The 15,132-nt window shown below is 46.3% G+C and overlaps 1 protein-coding gene across 1 annotated transcript in view; it reads left to right on the top strand.

Moving 5' to 3' along the window:
• Positions 1-13,073, top strand: part of gfra1a (gdnf family receptor alpha 1a) — a 48,906-nt gene extending 35,833 nt beyond the window's left edge. Inside the window, exons 6-10 of the mRNA XM_084710251.1 lie at positions 485-594; positions 1,618-1,752; positions 5,170-5,372; positions 9,463-9,510; positions 10,367-13,073. Of these exons, the coding sequence (XP_084566377.1) occupies positions 485-594; positions 1,618-1,752; positions 5,170-5,372; positions 9,463-9,510; positions 10,367-10,501 (631 nt within the window). The 3' untranslated portion in view covers positions 10,502-13,073. The remainder of the gene's footprint in view (positions 1-484; positions 595-1,617; positions 1,753-5,169; positions 5,373-9,462; positions 9,511-10,366) is intronic.
• The last annotated feature ends 2,059 nt before the right edge of the window (positions 13,074-15,132 follow it).

Genomic DNA, 15,132 nt, shown 5'->3' with positions numbered 1-15,132 from the left:
GAGAGAAGAGAGAGAGAGAGAGAGAGAGAGAGAGAGAGAGAGAGAGAGAGAGAGAGAGAGAGAGAATAGAATGAGGGAGAGGAGAGACAGTCTGAGAGAGAGAGAGAGGCAGCAGGCTGGCTGAGTGAGTGACGTATGTCAGACCTCTCCTGCCTCAGGACCTGCTGCTCTTCCTACATGGCAGCCGCAGCTCTCTGGGATTACATGGAGGCATTAGTGCTAGTACATGAGGCCTTTTTGGAAGCCAGCCTCAAGGCTTGCTCACCATATCTTGTTTGTTGAGTGTGTGTGTGTGTGTCCGTGTGTGTTTGGTGAGTGTGAGTGTGTATGTGTGTGCGTGTGTGCATTAACACACATTTTTAGTCCACCAAAAGCTCTTGTTACCAGTATCCTGCAAGGTCAAATAGTATGAGGGGTCAGAGGTCAGTGCATAGGTTGTGGGCTTGGAGGTCATACCAAGTGTGTCTGTCTGTCTGTCCTCCAGGTCTCGTCTGGCTGACTTCTTTGCTAACTGCCAGCCTGAGCCTCGCTCCCTGTCTGGCTGTCTGAAGGAGAACTACGCAGACTGCCTCCTGTCCTACTCTGGTCTTATTGGTGAGTCCAGCCCTCACATCCTCTCCTCACCCACCGGCTCCTGCTGTGTTCACACGTGGCGTTTAACTTTCACATCAGAGGCTGTGGACTAAATCTGAGTTTTTTTTTTGAACATTTGAACCATTTTGCAGTTGAAGACTTTAAATGGCTTCTGAAAGGAGCAACCTTTTAGTTTCTGACATGCCACAGCAAGGGTCAACCTCACCATAGCACTCTTCCTCCTCCTTCTCCTTCGCCTCCTCAGAGACAAAGCTCACTGTGAACTAAGAGCAGACTCGATGGAGCGAGAGAGGCAGGAAATGGAGGCTTGAGCATGAGCGAGATAAAGGAAAGGACAAAGGACAAAAAGAGTGCAGAGAAGATTCGGTTCCTTTATCTGGCCTCCCCCCCTTTCTTCTTCTCTACCTCCCTTCCTACCCCTCTATCTCTCCCTGCCTCCCTCCCTCCCTCACTCCCTCTCTCCCTCACTCCCTCTCTCCCTGCTTCCCTGTCTCCCTCCATCCTTCTCTCGCTCCTTCCCTCTCGCCCTCCATTCCTATCTCTGACTGCCTCCCTCTCTCAGCTCATCCCTCCGTCTCTCTCTCTCCCTCCTTCCCTCTCTCCCTCCTGCGCTGAGGGACGTATCCCAGCTCTATCCATCACCTTTCTCCCTCCAGGCCAGTTGTAGCAGCTAGTCCACACAGCAACCAGCAAAGCGCCGATTCATTCAGCCCTCACCGCAAAGCAAAACAAAAAGCCTGGTATTTGGAGTACTGCCAGTGCAGGGGAACAATGTATTGTGTGAGCACAGAATTACTGACTGCAGCTATGTACTTTAGCGGCGGAAAGAAAGCTAATTCTTCACTCTACCTCAGCTTTCTAATGTTTGAACACCTTGCTTTCTGCTTTCAAAATACAAATGAGAAATACAGCAAACTGAATTTGATGAAGGAAAATGTGTCAAATCGGATCAAAGTCCACACTAAAACGTGAGTTTACGGACCGCCCCTCCTCTCCTTTCACCCCCCCACCCCCCTCTCACAGGTACGGTATTGACCCCCAACTACCTGCGCTCCCCCAAGATCAGCGTGTCACCCTACTGCGACTGCAGCAGTAGTGGCAACAGCAAGGACGACTGCGACAAGTTCACAGAGTTCTTCACTGATAACACCTGCCTCCGTAAGTGACGAGTCCTCCAGCTCTCCTCTCTCCCCCCTCTTCTCTTCTCCTCTCTACTCCTCCTCTCTCCTCCCCTCCTCTTTTCCCTCCCATCCACTCCTCTTCTCTGCCATCCTCTCTCTCCCCTCCTCTCCTCCCCCATCCTCTCCTATCACATCCATACATTGACAGCTGCTGTTAGTGACCACGCCTGTTTATTTTTAAACTGACGCTTTGAGAATGAAAGAGACAGATGAGGTGTGCTTGTGTGTTTTTGCTTTTGTTTAGTAGGTGCTTGCTAGGTGTGATTGGTGATTAATTATATATCCTCAGTGTTCTGCACCAACAACACCAACACCCTCTTATGTGTGTGTGTGTGTGTGTGTGTGTGTGTGTGTATGTGTGTGTGTGTGTGTGTGTGTGTATGTGTGTGTGTTTGTGTGTGATTCCAGTATCCACACAGCACCTCTAGATCAGTGATTGCCAGGACATTGTCTTCTAATCTTCTTCTTCACATATCAGACAGCTTTCATTAACTAGGCAAAACACACACACACACTCATATACACACACATCCACACACAAAGGAAATGCCCATGGCGTGTCGTTGGTGATAGCATATCCATGGTAATCGAGTGTGTCTAGTCTCTGTCTTTGTGCAGTCACAGCTAAACTTCCACCTGTCTCTTCCTGAAGTGTCTGAGAGGTTCATGTTGCAGCCAATACCATTATACATGTACACAGTTCCACTTTTGGAACTGACAAGACAGGTGACAATCGTACAGGGCTGACAATCCTACAAGGACAAACAGATCTAGTTGATACAAAGGGCTGTGTTGGTCAGACACTACATCTCAGGGCTGCTGAAAAGATGTAAGAGGACGAGGAGTTGATCTGGGCTAAACTGTTCTCTCACTCTCGTCTCTATGTGTCTGTCTGTATGTCTCTCTCTCTATCTGTGTCTCTCTCTCTCTCTCTCTGTCTCTCTCTCACCCTCTCTCTCTCTCTGTCTGTGTATGTCTCTCTATCGTGTCTCTTCCCTCCAGTCTCATTAAGCTGCTTCAGCAGTAAGTCAGGCTGACAGGCCTACGGAGGAGCCTCCTCGGCCAGTCAGAGCTGGTGTGGCTCTGTGGGCTCTGTGGGTGTGACAGCCCTGTGATCCCCCCACCACGCCCCAGCCCCCAGCCCCCCAGCCCCCCAGCCAGGGAGCCTGGGGTGGCAAGGAGGGGAGGAGGCAGGGGTGAAGGTTATCGGGTTGGGGGGGTAGTGGAGGAATGGGGGGCACAGTCCTTTCTCTGCATAGCCACACACAAACACATAATGAGTAACGCAGGAAAGCCGTAGAAATCAGGGCAATGAGTCGAGAAGAGTGAGAGAGGGCAGAGAGAGAGAGAGAGAGAGAGGGCAGAGAGAGAGAGAGAGAGAGAGAGAGAGGGCAGAGAGAGAGAGAGAGAGAGAGAGAGAGAGAGAGAGATGCACAAGGCCTGTCAGGGTTACAGTGATATTGTGTCCACTCATGCTAAACCTGCAGTGCATTGTTCTTAGATGTGCCTCCTCAACATTTCCTCGTGGTCAGCAGACCACAGCACTGTTCAGCAGCCCCGTCCCTAGACCCCAGCACAACTGTTCTCCATGTGGGAGAGACTTCACTGCTTTCCTCAAATTGTTACAGTAGGAGATTTTGAAATGTTCTGTAGTAGATGGGCATGTAAAGTAAGCCATCTTAATCCTACAATATTTGCATTTACAGTGCACAAGGGACGTAGATTGCCAGTGCTCTTCAAAGTCTGCGTTTTCCGGTGTATTTCTAGTTGTGATTGTGAACGGTCCTTTTGAGAGGTTTACAGTAGCTAGCGATGGTACCGATTTGATGTTTACCCACGATGAGGTTTACTGATGCAGGCTGATCATAGAGATGAGCTGTCGTAGGCCCTCACGCGGTGCTTGCTAACCTGCCCAATAGCTACATCATCGCCCTCTGTTTAAGCGTAATGTTATCTACTGTGTTGCGCTGTGAATCTTTCTAAGCCTGCAGATCTCTACAGGCTGTCAGTTGTCTATATGCTAACATTCATCTGAGGTGATGATATCGCATTCCCATAATTCACAGTTGAACTAAAATGTAGAGGCCGTAATCGCTTAACTGACGCGCGAATAGTATCCGGCGCTCTCTCATATCACGGGAACCGAGTCGGACTGCCTTTAATCTGGTGCGGAATCAAAGGCTGCTTAACGGATCATCCAGTCGCGTACCCCGGGGTTTCCACGGAAAGCCAAACATGGGCGACAGCGCGCCCGCTTCCTCCGACAACAGGCTCCGTTCTGTGTGTCTAATTAGGCCTTGTCAGAAGACAAAAGGCTGGGTAAAGAGCCCTATCTCTAGTGTGAATGCGCTCATCAGTCCTCCGCTGCGCTGACACAATAGGATGAGGCTGCAAGGCCATGGATTGCTGGCCAAGCCTCCCTCCTCACTGTAATAATGAAATCAGCTCTCATTTATTTCTGCACAGCCAGCCTTTGACAGAGGTGTGTGTGTGAGTGTGTGTGTGTGTGCCTTTTAGAGTTGTTAGGCAAAGTCTGAGACCTTTGTAGATTCCGATCTTGATGACAGTATAGAGCACAAACCGACAGTGTGTGTATGCGTGCAGTAAATATGTGAGATGGTAAAAAAATTACTTAATGCAAATTACGAATATTTTTATCTTTGTTATTTTTTTCTTAAGTGTCGGCTCATAGTTGGAATGGATTATGTGACCCAGGGAGAAGCTAGGCTAATTACTCTTCTGGCTGCAGGGTTGGCCCATCTATCCTGGGGTGTGTGTGTGTGTGTGTATGTGTGTGTATGTGTGTGTGTGTGTGTGTGTGTGTGTGTGTGTGTGGCTGCCTTCAAAGCCAGACCAGGTGGAGTAGGGCCCTTCTAATGGACTCAGTAAATAGCTCCCTCATCACTTTAGTCTTTGTTTTTATTATCATCGTCACACATAACATATTCATATCCCTCAGCCAAAATAAAGAGCTTTCTAACACACAAACACACACATTGATGCACAAACTCGTGTGCACATACACAACAAGGATCGTGTTTCAGCTCAGAGTTTACTTTTTAACTTCACATAATTTGATTGTGTTTGGAGAAGGCAGGCCGGCAATAGCTATTAGGGCAAATGGATTACAGTGCAGTAGTGGTGTTTTTTCTGGTAATGGATTGATGATAATGTTTGATTTAGGACCTAGAGACATTTACTATCTCACAAAATAACATCACACAGACTTCTCTGACACACACACACAGACACACACACACACTGTCTGTCCTACGCAGACACACATTTTTTTGTAGTTTTGTTACCAAATAAGCACAAAGCCTATGTTCATCCCCCCTGCTCCCCTCTCTCCCCCATTGGCAGCACTGACCTCCTCCCTTCTCCCCCTCCACAGGGAACGCCATCCAGGCGTTTGGTAACGGGACCGATGTGGGCGTGTGGCAGCCCATGCCCCCGGTACAAACAACCACCTCTACCACCACCCCCTACCAGAAGAGCAGGGAGCGCTCCCCCAACTCTCTGGACGCAGCCGCCACGCACAACAACCACCTCAACACTGGAGACCAGAGCATCTACCACTTCTGCGGCAGCCTACAGGTGACCATGCCCCCCCTGCTGCGCACACACCACCTCCCCCAACGCTGGGACCACGCTGGCACTGCCGCTGAAAACCATGTTTAGATGATGAGAAAACATCTCGCCACTTCCTGTCTCCACTTTTGACGTTTTTTGTTTTGTTTACAGTTAGATTGAAGTCCTTTCATCCATCTCTGCTTTATGGAAATTATCCAAATGTTTTTGGGAGATCAATACCTGTGTCTTAAGTTCACACAGCAGTGTGTGTGTGTGTGTGTGTGTGTGTGTGTGTATGTGTGTAGTATTGGGATACATTTGGCTCCTGGTGTGTCTGTGAGCAGGAAGTGTGTGTGCGATCTGACTGCTAAGCAGTGTCAGCTTAGCGAGCTGATGTTCGTAGATAGAAGGCTGTTTGAGAGACGACCTTCTGAATGATAGTTCTCGGGGATTGTTTTCATTTCTATTCCTGTATAGATCAGACCAGAGAGAGACCAGAAAGACCAAGCGTGTTTTTATCTCGTTGATGTTGGCCTTCGTTTATCCCTTCATCTTCCTCTGTAACAATATCACCTTCTCAAAGTCACAGCGACAAGGTAACTGTCGAGCCACCCAGTCTGAATGTCACCTGATGCCACCGAAAGCGCCCATTACCTCGTCTGACCGTCCGCCCGCCCGCCCGCCCGTCCCCCCCCCGGTGAGGTTGTCTGGGCCCGTCCTCCACAGCACCTCTGGGTGAACAGCCATTCACATGCTAATATGGATGAGGAGGGGGATAACAGCGGCTCATTACAGAAGGTGGACCAGGCTGGAGGTCAGGGGACTAACCTACATGAGAGAAACCTGCTTATCAGAGCGACTTACATCTAATAAAGGAGCACAAAACACGGTGGTGACTGTTAGTGGGGGACAGTTAGTGGAGGCATATTTATTCTAGATTTAAATACACACTACGGCAGGCAGGCAAGGTTCCTGTGCTACCGTGATGAGCTAACAGTAAAACTGTGTAATATAGGACCAGGTTAAATAACCTGTTATTATAGACTGAATGAAAATTATATTCTGACATCTCAAATGCACACACACACCCACATACTCTGTGCTTTCATACAAGCATGCTCGCACACAAACACACACATACACACACACACAAAATACACACACTGAGTTTATAATGAGAGGCTGGTGGATGGTGTGTTGGCACTGGAGTGTCAAGTAGAAGTTAATGAGAGTGTGTGTTCCTGTATGAACCCTGTTTGCTTGAAGGCTTGTGTGTGGCTCAGGGACGCCCGTCAGGGTCTGACAAACTCTCTGTAATGACACACTCGCAAAACGGGCCACAGAACAGAGCACACACACTCATCTCTTGATACACCAGACACACACACACACACACACACACACACACACACACACACACTCATCCTCTTGATACACCAGACACACACACACACTCATCCTCTTGATACACCAGACACACACGCACACACACACACTCATCCTCTTGATACACCACACACACACACACACACACACACTCATCCTCTTGATACACCAGACACACACACACACACACACACTCATCCTCTTGATACACCAGACACACACACACACACACACACACACACACACACTCATCCTCATGATACACCAGACACACACACACACACACACACACACACTCATCCTCTTGATACATTCAGACACACACACACACACACACACACACACACACACACACACACACACACACACTCATCCTCTTGATACATCAGACACACACACACACACACTCATCCTCTTGATACACCAGACACACACACTCACATTGGGCGAGCGCACACCCAGATACAATGCAGACTGCACACTCGCGCTCACACAGGCACACACAGGTGTGCATGAACCCCCTGGACCCCCGTCCACAGGCCTCCATCCTGAACCAGCTTTGCAGCCACAGGCAACAATACATCCTCAAACTCCACAGGCCAAACCCTCCACAACGAACGCTACTCAACCAACACTGAAAAGAAGACAGACAGTATGACCCCTGCAGTCACCTTCCTTTAAAGAACTAGAAAAACTGCTGGAGACAGGTGCTTTTCTGCTTTCCCATTGTTGAAACCCCAACATCTAATTTGCTTCCTGTTTGCCGGGCAAAAACGAGTGTTTTTGACCCGTAAGCTTCAAAACTGAATTAGGCAACACTTCTTTGTTTTGTCTTCTATTCTTGCAAGAGGGGTTCTTTTTTTCCTGTAAATGTTTCTCTTTGTGTGAAGGGAAGACACTGGGAGAGCGGAGCATCTTTTATCCTGCGCTGTGTGATTAAATGAAGTCAGGTGGCTGGCAGCGGTTTCCCAGCCCAGAACAAAGACAAAGAGAGAGAGACAGAGAGAGAGAGAGAGAGAGAGAGAGAGAGAGAGAGAGAGAGAGAGAGAGAGAGAGAGAGAGAGAGAGAGAGAGAGAGAGAGAGAGAGAGAGAGAGAGAGAGAGAGAGAGAGAGTATCTGAGCGCAGCAGGGTTAGCTAGCGAGCTAACACTCACCAACCTGGCTGTCAGAGAGATTGGGTCCTGGAGCTAACACAGTCTGTTCTTGAGAGTTGTGAATCTGAGAAAATCTGCAAAGCACCCCAGGACCTTATGGAAATCAGGAGTAATGAAAATGGAATTTTGCTGTTATGCAATATAATTGTACAACAACATTACAAACGCACCTTGCAACCACATACAAACATATTGTACTTAGATACTAAAACACACACAGCTTGGTGTGTGTGAGTGTACAACCCTCCCCCCACACACACACACACAGCGCCCCCCCCCCCACACAGCCAAAGTCCTCCATTGTTGGCTATCCACTCACTATCCACACACACACACACACACACACACACACACACACACAGAGATACAAACCTATACTGCAGTATGTGCTGCAATCCTGATTCCTCCACCATCTCCACAAATCCATCTGATGATGAGGGTATGAACCTGGATCAGCGTTTCTTGGGAGTCCGATAGATGGTCATAGTGAGAGAAGCAGGAGGAGAGTTCACCCGCAGGACATACATCTCTAGCTGGATTCAGGTGCAGGTAACAAATACAAACAGCATATCTACACCCACCTCTCACAGCAGGCCCAAAAACAGGAGCCAAAGACACACTAATCCTAACAGCCACCCACTCAGAACAGAAGCAATAATCCATCCGTCTGAGAATTGATGTGGAGTTCAGCATCACATGTGAAATTATTCATTTCTCTCTGTTTGTTTATGCGGTCATATCATATTCCCTGTATAGTGAGCTCCAAACACAAGGATGATTTATGGATATGAATCCATGGAAACATTTCATCCTGCTGTTTGGTGGCGAGGCAAGAGTATAATAATACTGCCTTGATCACTGAATTATAATGCGTCTCATGTGACTCTTCGCCTGGTTTGGGGAGGGCAGAACGCACTAAGACTGTTTGTTCATCTATAAGACTGACAGACTGAAACCCCCATGGACGTACACACACACACACACACAAATTGAAGAACAAATACACCCACACACACACACATGTACACACAAACAAAAATATTTCTGACTCCCCCCCTTGCCTTAGAGTCAACATAAATGTCAAACTCGCCATTTTGGGAAGATCCCAACACTAAATCAACAATATAAATGTTCCTGCCCATGTCAGAGATCATTGATCTCATTCAGTTGGAGAGAAAACAATCTGATCAAATCACCTGGCCTACTGTGAGGCTGCTTTCCTGTTCCGCTCCAGGCGGGAGCTTCACACCTCTCTCCCCTTCCTTACATCCATCTACCTCTCCCTGGCTCAGTCATCTGCAGCACTTCTTCAAGGCCTCTCTCTCTGCCTGCCAGAGGGTTTATTTCAGATGAAAAACAAGTGCAGCTTGTACCTCAGGATAGCCTAGTTCTGGATCTGGCCGTGTCTTAAAAGAGGAAGTAAAATTTTTGAATGATAACGGTTCCCTATCCAATACTGTCTTATCACATTGTCTGACACCAGGTTTTTTTTCCTCCCCCTTCCTCTCATCTCGCTGTCTGGCAGCCGAACGTAACAGAGGTGATCATATCTTTGTCTTCTTCTGCTTTACAGGCTCAAAAACTGAAGTCCAATGCTACTGTGGATGGAGTATTGTGTGTGGTAAGTTCTAATCATTTTCTAATGAAGCTAGATGACATCAGGTCCAAACTTTTCTCAACACTGGAGATGATCGGCGTAGACATGTAATTAAACCATGGGGGTAAAGTTACTGGATTGAAGAGGTTATTCCTGAACAGGTCAGACAGAGTTATGATTGTAACCTAGATCCCTGACCCCCTGTCAAAGGTCATCCACTCCTTCGACTGAGTCATGGCAACCCTTCCTGAAACACGTGCTCATGGTCTTTGTAGTCCTGGGGGCTGAAATGTGATCGCTGCTTATCTACTGGCTTTTAAAGTTCAGTAAATGTCATTGTACATAATAAAGCTGCATTATGCCATCGAGTGACATTTAAGGAGGCACTGGCAGGTCCAGGCAGCCTGAAAAGAGATGACCCTGCTTTCAGCTCACCATTTTATGAGTTTGTCAAACGCCGCTTTCATCACATCTCTGAAGCGGCACAAGGATAGAAGAGAGCAACCCTGGCATTTCACTTAGCAAAACCCCCTTTTATTTTCTACGCAGAGACTCAAAACAAACCGTTAATTTGATAATGTTATTGAAAGAAATTTGACTTTGATTATTCAAACCTTTGTTTGAGGCAGCGTTTCTAAGTGCAGCAGAATTCAGACACAAACTGGTTATGGATGCTGTTAGGAACAGACCTATCACTATGCTTGGACAAAACTAGGCAATTTATTGGGTTGAGAGCAAAATGCCAATTTATTCACTTGTATTCAAAGTGGACCTCAAGAGGGTAATCAACTTAAACTGAGTGCTAAAAAAAGGGTTGTTACTGATTAGCTTCCTTATAAGTCTGTGCTTTCTCACCTCTCCTCTCTCCGTCTCCTTCCAGGACCCTCAGATAGACGACCCTGGAACATCCACCGCCATCTTAGGCTCAGCCACCCCGAGGACCTCTATGCTGCCCCCTCAGGCCTGGATGCTGTACTGCACCCTGGTGGCGCTCTACCCAGCGTCTGTCTTGTAGCCGCTTGTGGCCGGCGGTCACAAACACACAGACTGACAACACTTTGTACAAAAAACAAACATACAAGAAACAACATTCTCTGTTCCCAGTATACCTGTTGTGTTTTTCTTTCCCTGGTTCCCTGACTCCTTTCTTGAATTCTGGTTTTTAGAGGCTTACGTTGACGCAGTGTGCTAAAGTGGTCTTAACGCGCTACTCGGTTTTGCTATGTGTTTCCGTGAAAGGGAAAATGTTTTCCGTCGCGGAATCGGCGATCTTAAGCGCAGAAGACGCGTTGTGGCATCGCCGTACATAACCGCAGGTGTCTGGGGTAGTGACCCACTGCACTGTGCAACCATGAGATAGTCATTTAGCACTGTGCATCTATATTGAGGAGGCGTCTTTGAGACAAGATGTCCACTTCACTTCTTCAAAGAGTGGTTCAAATGAGGTAGGCATTTAGATGTAACTATATCTCATCTGTGATGTGTGTGTGTGTGTTTTGAAATGGTGTATGCCATGCTTTAACATTAGAAGGAGTAAAGGGGTCAGGAATACAAATAAAGCAAAGGATTCCCTAAATTTCCCCAAGAGTGATCTCCAAGGATTGGAATCTTCAGTCCATCGAGCCGTTCTTCAGCCATATTGTCAAATGCTCCTTACCCTGCATTGCCTGAGCTGAACCCTTAACATGTTTGAGCTCTGAATCACACACACACACACACACACACACACACACCCACACACACACAAGCATGCAAAGCACACAGGCAAAGACTAGCACACAAACACACCCACACTCAGCTTGTTTATCTTTCCCCTCAAAACTTGTATATTCAGCTATTATGTAGAGGAGTTCAGTAGGCCTATAACAACATCTAGTTCAGGACTTCAGGACTCTCTCAGATAGCTATAAGGAGATTATAGGTAAGGTAGATCACGATGGATTGTAAACACTATGGCAGGACACTATTGAAAGCTTTTCTGGTAGATAAAGTAATCAACTTCAGCAAGTGTGGGACTTTCGTAAGCTTCCATGCCTAAAAGCGTTCCGGACGGGGAGTAGGTTGAGTACATTCAGGCGTGAGACTCGCAGGGAACCGTGAAGGCGCTGTGATAGGAAGTGTAGTTCCTGACTCTCATAGCCGTTGCTTTATGATACAGTACTACCACGCACACTTTTCTCCACGCAGCTCAGCCATCTGTTCAGCATAGTGTCACATGACACACTGTCACATGACACACTTAACAATGGCAAATCTGTCATTCACGTCTGGGCACAGACAAGATGTCCTCATCACAGAGTGCCGTTACAAACTGTACCATGTGACCCCCCCACCCCCCACCCCCGATACGTAAACGATCGCGTTTTGTACTGTATGTTTATCCTGAGTATCTCCAGGGAAAGAATTGGCGTTGTATCATAATCGTGTGTAATTCTCTGAAGTAATGTTCCCAAAAAAGTTCCGCATTTCATCATGTTTTGGGAACCTATTCTGACCCAGCACACAGTCACCTCACGCATACACGTAGCATGTGAAGCTAATTGCGTTAGTCATTGGAACAGTTAAAAACATTTATGACATGCTGCTTGGTTTTATGACATGTTGTGTGGCTTCTCAAAAACGTAATGTATAGTACACATTATTTACAGGGCATTACAATGATATATGTATGTACTTGATTGAAACTTGTAATTTGGACAATAAATGTCTTATTATGATATTCTGTTTGGGAGCACTATGAGCCATTTTAAAATTTAGATTACAGAATACGCCGATTTCAACTCAAATTATTATTATTTTTTTCATATAAAACATATGTATCCCCAATATACTGTATATAACTTGCATTGGAAAAGGAGGACATAAATGTATGTGCGCCCTGCTATGTTTCCTAAGCAAACTAATGATGTAACATATGCCCACTGAAGAGTGAAGTTGGCTGTCTCATTATTTTGGGGATGTACCTTGTTATTTTTCTATCTTTTATTTTTCCGGCCTTTCTTTCTAGTTTCTATGTCATGCTTTAGGACCATTGACCAGGATAGCCTGGTCACACGATTCTGTGTGCTTTAGGACATACTCTGTGGACTGCAGTGACTGTTCTGTGACATCACAAAACATGGGGAGGGGCCTAGCTCACCGCTAAAGCACAGACACGTGTGGAGGGAGGCTTCCACAGGGCTGCAGTTAGAGAATATTGCATGGAAGATGAGAAACGCAATAACAGAGCATACGAGTTTGAATCTGATCCATGGGTGGGGTCCTCATGCCTTGGGTGGCTTCTTCTAATTGGCCACTGGTGTCAAAGCTACAGGGTGTCCAGCTGATAGTTTCACAGAGACAAGGTGAATGTGTTTGTATGAGGGGTGCTGGACGGCCATCTTGAATATTCCACACAGAAAAATGGTGCAGAGTATATTTGTATTCATCTCCATGATGTCGGTTGTTTAAAATAGAAAAAAAAAACTGCTATGTTTATATTGACTGGAGATCATGAATCCCTCAGCTACTTAGCGTTATTTCTTCTTAGCTTGTGGAAATGTACAATCTATTGTATAAAACGATTAAAAAAGTTGACTCATGAAAAAGTCTTGTTTCCTTGTGGTCTTTTGTCCAGATGATGATGATGAGATATTGCAAGAGAGAAAGAGAGGGGGGAGGCAAGACACTGGTAATTAAACCAGTAGAAAAGTAACAGTTATAATAATGATTTTCTTATTTGCCATGTCTACAAAAGAGTAGTGAAATTATACAAGCCAGCTTCTTGATAGAACTTCATTCAGTGTTTAAAATGCTATTTACACAATTGACACGAAAAGGACTGAGGAGAGATCAGTAACTGCTGACGTGCAGCAACAACATTTTTACTTGAGACAAGCGGCCAAGGTCAAACCAAGGACACCAGCCTTGGGCCTGCTAGCATCCAGTCAACACCTCCAGAAGTCAGCTGATATTTTGGAAACAGACCCTTTTAGACGACCATTGCCTTTTTGCCTCTTTCAACAAAGAGAGAGGGGACTGAGAACAGCATTTATCTTTACCACAAGGAACAGGAAGTAGAAGCTAAACCATATCATGCGCTTCAGCATCTATGTAGGGCCACTGTGTGCCTGACCTTGGGAGGACCACAGTTTAGGGATGAGTAACATGAGGACTTCTCACATCCCCGTTTGTCTCTTTGAACTTTGTCCTGATATCAAACCGAAAATGTCACCGGTGTTTTATATCGACGCGATACCAGATTGTGCTGGCGGAGAGAGAGAGAGAGAGAGAGAGAGAGAGAGAGAGAGAGGGAGGGAGGGAGGGAGGGAGGGAGGGAGGGAGGGAGGGAGGGAGGGAGGGAGAGAGAGAGAGAGAGAGAGAGAGAGAGAGAGAGAGAGAGAGAGAGAGAGAATATTGGAAACATTTGATGCAGAGACAGAATGCAGCGCTGACAGCTGTCTGCATGACATGGAAACACATTTAGAAGGTTGAAGACAGGTTCCAGTGTTTGTTTGCAGAATCCAACGGGGGTAAGGAACTGCAGTTCAACTGACTAACAAAATCGCAAACTATTATTTCGGAGGAATATATAAAAGTGTAAATGATGCTAACAGGTTGTCCCTCAAATCCATACAGTGCATAAAAAAGAATAACGCCGATATTTTGTAAGCTAAGCTCTCATTGAGGAAAGGAGTTCCCATGCGAATACATTTGATGAAAACAGATATATCTGGCCTAGACTGAAGAGACGTAACACATATTATCAGAGAAGGCAGAGTGAAAAAGGTATTAATGTCAAACAAATGCAATGCTAAACCTTGAAATGAAATCCCCCTGGCAGAAAACACAACGGTAAAAGACAGACATTGAGTATTAATTCCAATAAATGTGGGCCGAATTGGATTTTTGATAGCGGGAGTCAAACGGCGTTTCACTGTGGAGATTGAGCTTATTACAATGTATAAAGCTCCATTCTAACGACCCTTTCTGTGAAGAGGCTCCATTCCAAACCCTGGTTTGACCTGCAGAGGTGTCTGTGGTGGGGAACTTTACTCCATCATGAACGGTAGTAGGCAAGTGAATGATTTAATAGTTCTCATAAATACATCTCACAAAGAGTTTGTTTATATGGTTGGCCTTCACCCTTTCTCAGGGATAATTTGTATAAAACTGACGGTGAGAAGGACGAGATTAAAACCAGAGGTTTCCTCTGCCGGTGTCCTTGGTGTAATGGAGGGTCTGAAACCAGGGAGAAGTACACAAATGAAAACAGACCAGTCACATGACCAAGGCCTTCATTAAAGTCCATTAATAGGTCACATGGGTCCTGAGCCAGAGACACAAACCTTTCCCTCGTGGGCAGCTCTGTGTCACAGAGACAAATGGTTTATGAATACTAATAAATGCTCCCCTCCTCCTTGTTCCTTTTATTCTCATCCTGGTGTAATTATGTTGGTGTTTTACAACCATGATATACTGTTGGCACCTCGGTTTCCATAAAAAGTCATAAACATGTTATAGCAACAGCATCATAGATTCACACTGTCTAACTGTGTCGGCAGTTTTGCTGTTTTTCCTGTGGGGATCAGACGTGCTGGCGTTAGTGCAGGCCACTCGTGACTGTTTCAGGGTGAAACTGTGTAGGCAAGAGGTCAACAGGGTCAA

The sequence above is a fragment of the Hypomesus nipponensis genome, chromosome 11 (assembly GCF_054491055.1).
Source record: "Hypomesus nipponensis isolate SF chromosome 11, ASM5449105v1, whole genome shotgun sequence".
NCBI lineage: Eukaryota > Metazoa > Chordata > Actinopteri > Osmeriformes > Osmeridae > Hypomesus > Hypomesus nipponensis.
The sequence above is the reverse complement of the archived record's forward strand: the minus strand, read 5'-3'. Positions and strand labels throughout refer to the sequence as shown.